The 13,308-nt window shown below is 31.5% G+C and overlaps 4 protein-coding genes across 6 annotated transcripts in view; 1 reads left to right on the top strand and 3 right to left on the bottom strand.

Moving 5' to 3' along the window:
• Nucleotides 1–323: 323 nt before the first annotated feature.
• On the bottom strand, nucleotides 324–3,767 carry Atac2 (Ada2a-containing complex component 2). The gene is made up of 7 exons (XM_035868880.2): nucleotides 3,375–3,767; nucleotides 2,874–3,296; nucleotides 2,600–2,748; nucleotides 2,189–2,416; nucleotides 1,808–2,128; nucleotides 1,123–1,644; nucleotides 324–974 (listed from the first exon to the last, which is right to left on the bottom strand). Exons 1-7 carry the CDS (start codon nucleotides 3,383–3,385, stop codon nucleotides 619–621), a joined length of 2,010 nt encoding a protein of 669 aa, XP_035724773.1. The 5' UTR covers nucleotides 3,386–3,767; the 3' UTR covers nucleotides 324–618.
• A 100-nt stretch (nucleotides 3,768–3,867) lies between these two features.
• On the top strand, nucleotides 3,868–7,871 carry tous (testes of unusual size). The gene is made up of 4 exons (XM_035868856.2): nucleotides 3,868–4,067; nucleotides 4,143–5,652; nucleotides 5,747–5,920; nucleotides 5,995–7,871. Exons 1-4 carry the CDS (start codon nucleotides 3,868–3,870, stop codon nucleotides 7,744–7,746), a joined length of 3,636 nt encoding a protein of 1,211 aa, XP_035724749.2. The 3' UTR covers nucleotides 7,747–7,871.
• A 92-nt stretch (nucleotides 7,872–7,963) lies between these two features.
• LOC118442807 (very-long-chain enoyl-CoA reductase-like) lies at nucleotides 7,964–9,856 on the bottom strand. Its single transcript, XM_035868970.2, has 5 exons — nucleotides 9,631–9,856; nucleotides 9,500–9,547; nucleotides 8,899–9,209; nucleotides 8,320–8,729; nucleotides 7,964–8,227 (listed from the first exon to the last, which is right to left on the bottom strand). Exons 1-5 carry the CDS (start codon nucleotides 9,634–9,636, stop codon nucleotides 8,100–8,102), a joined length of 903 nt encoding a protein of 300 aa, XP_035724863.1. The 5' UTR covers nucleotides 9,637–9,856; the 3' UTR covers nucleotides 7,964–8,099.
• Nucleotides 9,857–10,408: 552 nt separating this feature from the next.
• Nucleotides 10,409–13,308, bottom strand: part of LOC146872285 (mediator of RNA polymerase II transcription subunit 20-like) — a 63,394-nt gene continuing 60,494 nt past the window's right edge. Inside the window, exons 4-6 of one of the 3 annotated variants that reach the window (XR_014983501.1) lie at nucleotides 11,443–11,553; nucleotides 11,045–11,354; nucleotides 10,409–10,425 (exon numbers count right to left, since the gene is read on the bottom strand). Coding sequence is in view for 2 of the 3 variants with exons in the window: in XM_085663513.1 (XP_085519639.1) it covers nucleotides 11,262–11,354; nucleotides 11,443–11,553 (204 nt within the window). In the remaining variant the exon portion in view is untranslated. Of the gene's footprint in view, nucleotides 10,426–10,514; nucleotides 11,355–11,442; nucleotides 11,554–13,308 lie in introns of those variants that run through there. The other 2 variants (XM_085663513.1, XM_085663514.1) reach the window with 2 other exon arrangements.

Raw genomic sequence — 13,308 nt, 5'->3', positions numbered from 1 at the left:
ACCGGTCTCTCTCTTTCTCTCTCTCTCTCTTTTCTTTCTAATATCCATCCTTCATTCGATTCTTCTTCAAAGAATCCCACCAATCCCAAAGTTCTGTCTTACGAAGCAGGCGCTGTAATGATCGATCGGCGGAGGCGGCGGCGGTTTTACTTTCCTTTAGCGGCCAATTCAGACAATTGGCCACATACACATTAGTATGCTCGTGCGTGTGTCTCTATCTAGTTTTTCTTTCCTATAAATTAGCTCCTTTAAAAATCCTTCTTTTAATTCTCTTTTCATCAATAATATCATAATAATTTTTAAACATTTAATCTTGATATTATGTCGACATTTTAATTAACAATAAAAAATGAACCTAGTAGAAATGTACATGTAATTGTTAATTTTTATCGCATTTTTATCAATGGGCCACTTAAATTTAACTTCATGTTAATGTTTTCAATAGTGTCCGTTCAAAAAATAATATCCTGTAAAGGCTAATAAAAATTAATCTTGACTTGTATAGTGAAAAAGAATTTTTTTATTTGTTTCGTAATATAAAAGAAGCGTGGTTTGATCAGATCCTTTTGTTACAGTCGTTTAATATTTACTATCAAAGATAAAATCAATACAATTAGATTATCTACTTAATCGTAAAAATAGCGCATGTCTACATTCTCGTGAATTCGGTGGCATATATTTGTCATAAAAATCCTGAATAAATTCTTCAACTTTGAAACCAAATTTTTGGTACAAGATCAAAGCAGGATTGGTAGCAGATACATGTAATGTTACATCTTTTCCCATGCAAGTTTGAATAAGATGATATAACATAAATGTACCAATACCTGACTTTCGCCATTCGGGTCGCGTTAAAAAGAAAGATATATAAGCCTCGTTATAACTTACATCAGGTACAAGTATTGCAAATCCAATCACTAACTTTTTGTATAGAACAACACAGCTGAAGTCAGGATATTGTAAACATTCTGTCACTAAAACAGGAAATTTATGAGAAAGAAAAAAGGAAAAGAAAAAAAAAAAAAAAGAAAAAGAAAAAGAAAAAAAAGAAAAGAAAAAAGAAATGAATTTATATATAAAAGAAGAAAAGTTTATAGTATAAAAATATAAAAACATGCTTACAGTCAATACCAGGCCAAAAGAATTGATTACACAGACTGTTGATCGCTGGAATGTGTTGTGGTCTAATATAAGAATAATCAATTGGTGCTCTTGTCAATGGTTTCCAAGATGAATTATTTTTATTAACTTTAGCACAAAGTTCTTCCATCACAGTTAACCATAATGGTCGACTAGAGGTATCTCTTCTTATAAATGGCTTTAAAAGTCTATTTGTATATGGACTAACGACAGATGTTGCTTCATTATACCCTTGTAATCTTTGTTCAAAAACATATCCTATGTCATCTCCAAAAAATCTATCTAGGACTCTATCGCATTCCTTGAAATGTCTCTTAGATACTTCTTTAGATCCAAAATGATCTATATCTAACAAAGGTAAACCATATTCTCTTTTCAATTTTCTAACAACTAATTTTCTGTATAGTCGTCTTGCAGAAGGAAAAGCAGAATATAGATAGCGTTTATTAACTCTTTGTAAGAGATATGCTTCTTCTTGATGCGTCATAAGAGGTATCTTCTCATCTAACGAATAATATTAATCAAACAATGTAAAACAATTTCTAAAATAACAATATTAAAGGATGTTCTAGCTATTTGAAGGATATTAATAGTAATAAGTTAAGAACATATTAATAAAATTCTCTAAAATTATTCATATAATAATTAAATATCATCTGTCACTTACTATTAACAATCGATTTTTGCCAAGGCCATTTATCTCGTTTTGTAGCTTGAAATAAAGAAGCTGGAGGTGGTTGCTCTTGAGCAATACTATCGTTACTTTCTTCTGCATATTGATCTTCTTCTCTTTTAATTTTATTATCAGTGATATCATTTATTGACTCTTCTGTTATTTCTGTATTGTTAGACCATTCAGATGTAAAATTATCAAATAGTCGAGGAAAATTAAAATTAGAATTTTGATATTGACAATCTGCCAATAGTTCTGACAAAGAAAGAGTGTCCTGCTGATCACGTAAGATTAAATCATCTTCCATATCCATATCTAAAATATTTAAAAGTTATATAATTTCATTTTATTGATTTTTCTTAAATTCCTATGTACCATTTAATTCATCTTCCTCCAATAAGAGGTCAGACAATGTTTCCGTTGGTTGTACATAAGCTTGCGAATACATTGATGGCCCTTGATTTTTGACTGCTTCTGCTCCATAATTGCTATCTTCTCCAACTGAAATACTTGATTCGGACGGCGTCGGACTAATGTATGATTTAACCGATGACTTTTGTTGATTACCATTTTGTTTTTTACGATCCATTATCATCTTTCCGTCTGTTACAAAATAAATACAATATAATAAAATATAAACATTATAATTTAATATGTATTTAACAAAAGTAAAATGTAAAAGGTCTATCAGAATGTTCCATCTGTTCGGCGGATAATTCATTTACTTAAAAACAGGCAGAACTTTTTGGTAGATCTAATATATAATTTATCAATGATCATTAATACTTTTAGCAATTAGAACTTCTGGCGGATCATTATCTATTAGTCTCCACCAACCAGATTCTCCTAATTCAACTGTTCCTGATTTAAAAAAGATCCCACTATAATGTGACAGTGTTCCAGAAATTGTACCAATCCAATTCTTTTTTCTTTTGCTAAATAAATCAGATTAGCTACGATAAATAAATAAATTTTATAAAATAAATAAGTTAGATTAGATGTGACAGTTAAACTAATCATCATAGGATGGCTAGAATTAAAAGTAAATTAAGTTACCTACACAGTTTTCTTAAATAAATGATCCCAATTACGATCTACAAAAGTACTAATATCTGACTTCCAATGGAAATATCCCCTTTTACTTATTCCACTGGATTTTTCTCTTAAGTTGTACAAAGTTAATACAATTACATTAAGCCATGGCATTCGATCTCTTATGACTGTTTCCTCGCCTAACGGACTGCAATCAGTGCAATGTAATTCAAAGAAGACGTCTCCGACAAAAGATACTGGAACACTTCCTCTTTGAAGGCACTCGATATGAATTTTTCCAGCGCAATCACCATTGCAACGTAAAGCTGGTTTAGCGTACGGATTACACTGATTACCACACTTTTTACAAAGATCCATATCCGGTGCAATTGCATTAACATTATCGTCTTGTTTCTCATTAATCCCTTCTTCTTCCGTTACTGTCGCCATTCTATTCAAAATGAATATTTCAATATAATTGATTATTTTTTAGGTTATACTTTTAAAGAGAACATACAAAGTTACTCACGTGGATATCATTTATATAAAATGTGAAAATAACGAAAGAAATTGATATTTATAATGATAATTTATTCATATTAAATTCGAAAAGATTGTCACGAGTAATATACACTGGCACAAACGTAAATAGAATTCTCAATTTGCCATAACCACGTGTGCTCGAGTATCGCATGTAAGAAGCCATTTTCTTCTTGTAAAGACATACATTTCAAATTAATGATTGCTAAATACACATGTTAGCAAAATGTTTATTATATATAACGGATAAATATTAAAATGCAAAATAATGTGCAATATGATTTGTATTATCGATAATGCTATGCAATATTCGTAATGTCATATATATACACACACACACACACACACACACACACACACACACACACGACATTACGAAAACGAAAAAATACCACGTTGCTAAGCAATGTAAATAATAAACTCAAGTTCAGACGAATATTCAGACGATTGATCAAGTTTTGTTTGTAAATTTGGAGAGCGAAATGGCTATATCATTACAGTGTAAAGTTATATATGGCTTAAAAACAGATATTATTGGAAATGCTCATTACATTACAGACACTGAGATTTTATATCCTGTAGGAAATGCATTGTCAATACATAATATTTCTCAGCAACAACAAAAATTGATACATTTACCTGCTAAACTTCAAATAAACATTATTTGTGTTGCACCCAATAAGTGAGTAGTAGGAAAAATGCACGTTTAATATAAATTATGGTTGTAGCAATTGAATTGGCTATAATTTTAATTAAGGAAATATGCTGCTTTATGTGAGACTGGTGAGAAACCTACTATATCTATTTACGACCTTCATTCCTTAAAAAGAAGAAAATCTTTAGGAATACCGTACGAGGCGCACAATGCAATTAAATTTAATTGTATTGATTTTACCTTTGACAATAAATATTTAGCAGCTGTAACAGGAGAACCCGATCAAGCTATGCTTTTTTATAATTGGGAAAGAGGCAAAGTAGAGTCTAGTTTAAAAGTAGGTAATCCACAGGATGCATCTGCCATTGTTAATATAATATCCTGCAATCCATCAGATATAGGGGTAATGGCAATCGGTGGCCCACACGTATTCAAATTTTTAACTCTTTCCGATACAGTATGGCGTTCATATGGATTTTCAAAAGCTGAGAATATATTAATATGCTCTATGACTTGGTTGAATTCGGATAGGCTTTTAGCAGGTACAAAAGATGGAAGAATATTGTATATGGAAAATGGTGATTTGAAGAATATTTATCAAATGACCGAGACTATGTCTATGCATCTAAAAATTCATGAAGAATATATTGTTCACACTGCTGCCTCTCCATTAGCTTTAGAAGATAAAGATAATGATAGATGGGAACATGATATTCTTTCTTTGATATCATTTCCAAAAGGCTTCGCATACGCCTTAGGTCCAGGAACAATAATAGTTTTTGAAAAAGAAGGCCCACATAAATATGTCAAAAGAAATGTCTACTTGGTTCCTTCACAAGTGGCTAAAACTGATACATCAGATTTGTATAAAGTTAATACCATAAATATTAATATAAATTTTGATCGCCTATTGGTAACTACAGGATGGTCTCAATTATTTTATATAACATTATGGGGTCCGGATTTAAATATGGACCCAGAACCAAAAGAAATGAACATAATGGGCCAATCATTGCATTATGGCCCTATTAGCGATTTGTCTATGTGCGCATGGAAGCCAATTTTTATGACCTGTGGAGAAATTGACAGAAGCATACGAATATGGAATTTTGAAACTGTAAGCTTAATCATGCTTAAGCAATACGAAGAAGATATCTGTTCGATTGCTTTACATCCAATGGGTTTATTTTGTCTTGTTGGATTTGTCGACAAACTTCGTTTCATGAGTATATTAATAGACGATTTACTCCCTATATATGAATTTTCAATAAGAAATTGTAAAACTGTAGTTTTCTGTCACAGCGGACATTTGTTCGCCGCTGTAAATGGAAATGTTATACAACTTTATACAACTATTGGCTTTTATAATCGTTTCCTATTGAAAGGGCATATAGCAAGAGTAAAAGGCTTAATATGGTCTCAAACAGATACCAAGTTAATAAGCATGGGCGAAGAGGGTGCCATTTATGAATGGGATATAAATACAGGACAGCGTACTGCAGAGATCATATTAAAAAATATCATTTTGTATGATATTGCAATTGCTGCCGATGAATCCTTCTTATATTGTATCGCAAATGATAATCGAATACGTAAGATTAAAAATGATACGGTAATAATAATGTTTGTTTAAAAAAATGCCTTAACGGCCGTAAGAATTTAATTTTCAAAAGTTATATATTCATTGTTATTAAATTTTTACGCAGGTTGTATCTGAGTTTACCTTAATGGATAAGGCGATAGATCATATGGTAATGGGGAAGAACGATACATTCTTATTTCTGACTTGTTTGGGAGGTATTATATTGTCATTGAAATGTCCTCTTCAATTATCCGTTGAATTTATAGATTTTCATATTCATTCTAGCGATATTACAAAGGTAAACATTATCCTTGACTTTTTACTCATCAATGGGATAAAATTTATACCTAATTCATTTTAATTTTATTCCAGATAGCTCTTTCTTATAACGAACAGTATTTAGTGTCCACTGATAAAGATGGTAGTTTATGCATTTGGAAATTATATTATGCAGATGGAAAAGTGATAACAGTGGATAAAGGGCTTATATTTACTAATGAAGTATTGATTGGTAAAACGGATTTGGAAGAAAAAATACAAATGATTAGTGATTTGACAATAAGAATGCGGGAATTGGAAACTGAACATGCATACAGAATAAAACAAATGGAAGGTCAGCATAATGATAAAATGCGTGAGGTACATCAGGGATATTGCGCAGCTATTCAAGAATTAAAAGACAAGATGGATAAATCGCAAGAAGATCATACAAATGAATTAAATGATATAAATGTGGAAATAATAAAGATGAAAGGTATTCATGAAGAAGCTATGGAACAAATGGAGATTAGTTACGATGCCAAATTAATTGTGGAATATGACAAGTACCAGGCGTTGGAGGAAAAAAATAACATTATGCGCCAACATTATGAAAAGCGTTTGCTCGATTTGGAGAAACACAGTGGGGATATACTCCAGCAAACTATAATTAAATATGAAGGACTCGTTCATGAGAAAAAGGTACAACTAGATGAAACTCAAGAGGAAATGGAACATCAAGCGCGTACACAGGAATTATTAATGGCCCAAATAGAAGATGATGCCGATAGAGAAATAATTGATATACGTACGAATTATGAAAATGTTTTGTATGAGGAGAGCCAAATGAATTTAAGGCTGAAGGGTGAAGCTGGAGTGTTACGTAATAGATATATGGCCGGTCAAAGGGACATAGAAGAGTTGAAAAGGCAGGTTCAGCGTGTACAAGGTGAATATGGTCAATTTCAGAAAACTATATTAGAATTGGAAAAGGACGTGTCGGATTTAAAGAAAGAAATTAACGAAAGGGATATAACAATTCAAGAAAAGGAGAAGCATATGTATGAATTGAAACGCACTAATCAAGAACTAGAGAAATTCAAGTTCGTTTTAAATTATAAAATTCAAGAGTTAAAGAATCAGATTGAACCTAGGGATCAGGAGATCAGAGACCTTAAGGAGAAAATACATGATATGGAAACAGAATTAGTAAATCTTCATAAGACAAATGTTAGTTTAGAATTGCAATTACATGAATTAAAAGAAAAATTAGCAACAGCACGACGCGAGATTTATATCGAAGTACAACGGAATAAAAGGTGTCAACGTCTATTAAGAAATGTACAAGTAGATTTACTTGATGCTGCCGGACTTATACAAGAACCGCATGCATTGAAAATTGCGGTAACAAATTTATATCACAAGTACAGCTCGGACGATGAATTTTTACGCAGTCGTAAAGCTGATTTAGAGGCAGAATGTGATTTTATCAAACAAAGGGATCACTTAGAGAGGACAGTAGCATCACTCAAAAAGCACGCCTTTCGCACATCAAGTGGAAACAAAGATCTAGATAAAGCAATATTGGATAATGTCACTCTTATAACAGAATTAAATGCTTTAAGAGAGGAATTAAAATTGGCATATAAGCATATAGTAGATATGGAAAGTTTATTAGGATTAACAAAGGGAGATATCAAGCCGATGGAAGCTAGGAAAAAATTGGAAGAAGCTTGCCATGGATACGAACAGTTGCAAGCTGAATATAAAGTTGAAATGCAGGATTGTCAAAGTTTAATCGTTGCATTAAAAGATGACATAAAAAGGCTTTTAAACAAATTGCCATGCCAAGAGATAGAAAAGTGAAACTTTTTATACTAAGTAATATGCGTGTTATTATGGATATTATTATATGATACAAAAGAGTATATATATATATATATATATATATATAAAATGATATCTGAATAGAGATCATTATTTTATTTGAATTAGTCTAGGCATTAGATAATTTTATATCTTTTGTTATATGCAAATTGGTATGTATTCCAAGGCAAATGAATATTTATTATTATAAAGCAAGAAGTGTTTATTGAAAAAAATAATAGATACCAAAGGTAAAAGAAATACATTTATACATTGTTACCTACGTTATTGGCAAATTCATTAAAAATACCTTATCCAAGGTATTTGGAATGTTGGTTGCCTTTTCAAATATATTAAAGTATAAATGGGAAAATAGCTTTACGGTCTTTGGGATATTGAGAGAATTCTTTCTTGTATGCTCTATGTTTTCCTAATGCCCACATGGTCATTTGGTAAGCACCAGCCAAGGTAAATAGTCCAGCTATATGTTAATATCAAAATACAGTAACTTATTGGATTTAACATATTCATGTATAATTGTATTAAAAAGCTTCAATAATGTTATTACAGTACCTGGAAGACATGAAGTCATAATGGTAAAACCAATCCAACTGCCAATTTCATATGTATAATTTGGACAGGAGACAAAATTAAATAGTACTGTCCATGGATTTCCTGTAGCCACAGGAATCTTTCTAATTGTAGTCCCTGCTGGCCTGAGGTTTCTTAATGCTTTGTGAATGAAAAAATTACCCAATTCACAAAAAGCAAACATGACTAATCCCGCATAAAAATATAACTGATTTGGTGGTGTATACAATGGATGATTGATATGATATGCCACATACATTGCAAATAACCAATAATATGAGCAATTTTTGAAGAGGTTACGTAAAGGCATAGTAGCATGACTAAAACGATGTACAAATAATGTTTCTAATAAACGCTTGGCATAGTGTATCGTCCAACAGATAGCAGCAATGCTAAAATAAGATACTCTTTCTAATATTTCGTTAGTATATTATAATATTACACCGTAATATCATAACGTAATATATATATATATATATATATATATATATATATATATATATATTTATAACCTATAAAACTTTTACAAAGTCTATTACTTATACCATGTGTAATACTTACTTGACCACAGAATGTATTTTTGTATTTTCAACATCACCATAGAATAACCAAGGACGTTGATACAACCAAAGGTATACTATTAGGGGTCCCGCATATTCCACTAAGAATACAGTTTTCCATCCAATTTGTGGACCCAAATCTTTATAGTATAATTTAGCATCAAGCCGCAAAGATAAAGATTTTACAGTTTCTGAATCTGTTAGAGCTTTTCCTTTTGCCTCTAATCTTAAACTTTGTCTTTGTACATAAGGTGCCTTTTTTAGTTCATATAATTGTTGTTTAATGGCACCTATAGTAGTGTTTGGATTTACCTATAAATACAATGCGTATTATTCTCTCAATCTCTTTTATGTTTACAAGACATTGTGTAGCAATATATCCAATAATATTTCCTTATTGTTGTTACTACTTAATATAGACGCACGCACGCACGCACGCATAATACTTATCGTTGTATTAACATTTTTATATACAAGTTTTTATGTGTAATAATAAATTGAAAAAATTCTCTCCATTGGATTATAATTATTCAGTTTGAAAAGAGGCTAATTTGCTGAATCATTTTGTTTGTAAAAATCTTCAATTTGATTATTTTACTTACATTTACAGTAGCAATAGATTTTGATGATCTGGCGTTTACAATTTCGAGCTGAAAAGGACGAATTTAGAAATAAATTTTCACATTTTTATGCTATTTATGATATTTGCAAAATCTTAGAAAATATAGAATACCTCCATTACTCGAATTCGATAAAATTACACGTTCTGTCAATTACAACATAAACAATTCCTTCGAGAGATCAGATTCGACTGGCGAGCGTTTCATTCGTCACGCACTTAATACCGTGGCGCTGTTCGACCATTATTAATATGTTGACTTCTAGTACACTTTTTATCATGTCACGTAACCTCTTTGAAATTCCTTTTGAAAAATGTTTTTATATTTGTATAGGTCATTAGAACGAAGATAATTGTTTAGAAGCTGCGTATATTATTATTAATTTATATATTATATAAATATATTTATTATTAATATGCTGAATATATTATTAATAATTAGTGTTATTCTCTGAAATTCAAAATACTTATTTCGAAGAGTACAAATTATAAAGTTGATTGATAAATTGTCATTTTTCGTTAGAAAACATTGCATTTATACGTCTTACCGAAGGTAGAATTTCTTTTTAATTTATACGAATGTTCGTAGAAAAGACCTTTGATCTCGGCAAATGTCTTGACTTGTGTAAATGAAGCGAAATCGCATAAATTTTAATTCGATAAATATTCAAGGTTGACAGGTTGTATTTTTTTTTTTCTTTTTCAATCACGAGTAATTATCGAATAATAAATGCTCTTTCTTTTTTCCTTTTCAGAAACCGACTAATGTAATTTTCAATTACATATTGTTTTTACGAAAACGATTTCAATATAGATATCATCTTGTTTTCGTACGACATTATCAGTCTTTATTATTGAGCATTTACTTGAACTCAACCTAGTTTCGAGTTGATAAAAAATACTGTTTCGCTATTAAAAGTATTTACAATTCACTTTTTTTTTTATAGATAAAGAAAAACTTGAAAGAATAATAATTATTATTTTGTTATTATAATAGTAACGAATGAATAGCATTTTAATATTCAGTTCATTTTTACTTTTTACATTTATTGATTTAAATTTGTCAATTAAATGGAAAATGAAAGGAAAAGAGAAGCTAATACGTGGTTTGAAAAATCTACAAATATATGGAATATTGCGACTGATTATTCAATGCAACATTCATTTCGAGGAAATTTCCGATTTTTAACGTAAATTAATATCATTTTCATTCAAATCGGATATAGCATGACTTGAATATTTTTACTTGGAAATTTTATCGATCAAAGCAGTTTACTTATTATGCAAAATTTGAGGAGCTAATGAAATTTTTAACTTTGCCAAACGGAAATTGCCATATGAAATATGAGATAGCTAAAAATTCTTTTTCTTTTCTTTTCAGATATCGAACAACTTATTACAACGATAAGGCAGCGTTCGGAATTATCAACCGTAGATATCAATGTTTTACTATTGGCTTTGCCAATAATAGCATCGATAATATAGGAATAAAAGGATAATATTGAATAAATCTATCGTTTATACTTACATAGGACTCGTACGTATATATATATGTACACACAATATATTCTTTTATCATTCATATGTGTGTGTGTGCGCGCGCGATAAATAATGTTCGGGTTATAATTAAATTAAATTGATATTGGAAGAATAATACATGTCTACTCTGAAAGAATTCTTAGAAAAGAGAATCGTTGAATCGCGTCATATCTTTTGATTGTTCATCGATCTCCGATTAAAATAACTTAAATCACTCCAGTTGCCTTTCTATATTGTCCAAAATGTTCCAAGTACTGTTGTATCGTATCCATCGGTTGATAAATCTCATTCATTCGATTCTGCAAGAGAACAGGTGTCATTTTCATATCTATCGATTTATATAATATTTTTGATTAGTACAAAGAGAAAATAAGTCGTGATATATACTTGCAAGTATTGAGGAGCTTGATTCGATACAGCGGAACCAAGAAATCCTTGAAGGAACTCTCGCAGAAGTTCCCAGGCACTTCCCGGAATGACACAGGGTCTATACTCGACCTACGTGAAACAAGGAAAAATCGTAATAGTAAAAAAATAATAGATATATACATATAAAACGTGTAGTCTCGATGATGTGGACACGTAATTGAAAACTTGGGAAGACCAGCTTGATTTACGTGCGCCTCGTACGTAAGGCTATGAAATGCATTAATGCTATATCGTCGTACATACATATATACGATATACATATATACGATTTAATCAAATCGAATCGATTGAGTGACATCGTATTGCGAAAAGAGACCGGTTGTAATTTAAGAATCAAGGTGATTGCTGATTAGGTCGTCATTAACGCGATCGCGTGCGAATATACAATCTGATTGTTTGAAAGTAAAAAATTTACTCTCTCAGGGAAGAGCAGGAGATAAAAATATTTCGCTTAACATATATTAATGTATGGTTGTTAACAACGACGAGAAAAAATGGAGAAGAAAAACCAAAGGACAAAAGTAAAATCTATGAAGCGCAAACACGAAATAGCAGCTAATGTGAGTTAGCTCGATGATGGAACGTTGACGATTAAATAGCGCATCGCATCGGGTCGTTTTTTTCTAAGAGTCGCTAAAAAGCGTACGTTCTATCTCCCTTCTTCCAAGCTCGCCTCGATAACTCGTTCCAGAGCGCTGTTTCGAGGGTGCATTGAAAATCTAAAGAGAAAGGGAAGCTCGTTCGTCGCTCGTCGTGGTAATACTCGAAATAATGGAAATACCAAGTGGAAAGTACCTTATTTTGCCCTTTTCTCTCTATTTTTTTTTCTTTTTTTTTTTATCCTTTTTCTCTTTCTTCCTTTTCTCTGTCCCCTGAGAAAAGAGAGTCGGTGCAGCCAAAGACGGAGACTAGAGGGACTTTTTCCAATTGAAATTAATGGAAGAATGGTGGTTTGTTTTATCGCAACGTCAAATTCATGGAATTGTATAAACGGCGCAGTTATCGATACGAATGGGACGTGAGGGGACATTTAAGACTAAGGAGTCATCGATATATATCTATACATCTATAGAGGAGGAGGAGGAGGAGGAGGAGGAGGAGGAGGAGGAGGAGGAGGAGGAGGAGGAGGAGGAGACTTAAGTATTCGTCGTACAATAAGAATATGAAAATACATATGTATATATACGTACGTATGTGTTTTTACAATTAGGTACGAAGAAACGAGTACGAGTTTATACGAACGATATAGAAGACGTTTAGGAGACCTACCGAAAGTTTTGTCACGGAGAATAGTCCGATTCTACATGGACGAGCAAAATCGACTAAAGGAACGAGGAATGTTGAGAAAAGTATTCTGGAGATTCGATATCGAGAAGGAATTCGTAAGGTGCTTGGAACGTAAAAGATAAATAAAGGATACGTTCGATATCGAATGGATCAAATTCTTTTTCATTATCACGTTCGGAAGAACGCAGAGAAGAAAAGTATAAATACAAGTCAATCGAAGAGAGTTTTTAACGTAAAAAAATAATCGGACCCAAGTAGGATGACTTAGACGCTATACACATATCGATAGGTGTGTTACGTAAAAACGAACCACTGTGTATCTATACAGGATGATGATCCCTATGACAAAATGGCAAACTGTAATGAAATTTCGCGATATTAATAATATATTATAAATATACAAAAGGATTTAAATGCAGCAAATTTGAAGGATTAACGCGTTTCTCTTTGAAGAACGGTCTAGGTATATAATCTTTTTTTCTTCCGTTCTTTTCTTTTTTCCCAAATCGGCTTTGCGTTTGCATATGATTCCGAATA

The sequence above is a fragment of the Vespa mandarinia genome, chromosome 22 (genome assembly GCF_050613455.1).
Source record: "Vespa mandarinia isolate Hongniang chromosome 22, ASM5061345v1, whole genome shotgun sequence".
Classification (NCBI taxonomy): Eukaryota; Metazoa; Arthropoda; class Insecta; order Hymenoptera; family Vespidae; genus Vespa; species Vespa mandarinia.
The sequence above is the reverse complement of the archived record's forward strand: the minus strand, read 5'-3'. Positions and strand labels throughout refer to the sequence as shown.

Coding starts and splice junctions, on each gene's coding strand:
- LOC118442807 (XM_035868970.2), bottom strand. Junction 9,210..9,499: donor AATCTATTGCTACTGTAAAT/GTAAGTAAAATA, acceptor TTGTATTTATAG/GTAAATCCAAACACTACTAT. Junction 8,228..8,319: donor TATGACTTCATGTCTTCCAG/GTACTGTAATAA, acceptor ATTAACATATAG/CTGGACTATTTACCTTGGCT.
- Atac2 (XM_035868880.2), bottom strand. Junction 2,417..2,599: donor AGAAGTTCTAATTGCTAAAA/GTATTAATGATC, acceptor ATTTTGTAACAG/ACGGAAAGATGATAATGGAT. Junction 2,129..2,188: donor GGAGGAAGATGAATTAAATG/GTACATAGGAAT, acceptor TAAATATTTTAG/ATATGGATATGGAAGATGAT.
- tous (XM_035868856.2), top strand. CDS start 3,868: ATGGCTATATCATTACAGTGTAAAGTTATATATGGCTTAAAAACAGAT. Junction 5,653..5,746: donor GTAAGATTAAAAATGATACG/GTAATAATAATG, acceptor ATTTTTACGCAG/GTTGTATCTGAGTTTACCTT. Junction 5,921..5,994: donor ATTCTAGCGATATTACAAAG/GTAAACATTATC, acceptor ATTTTATTCCAG/ATAGCTCTTTCTTATAACGA.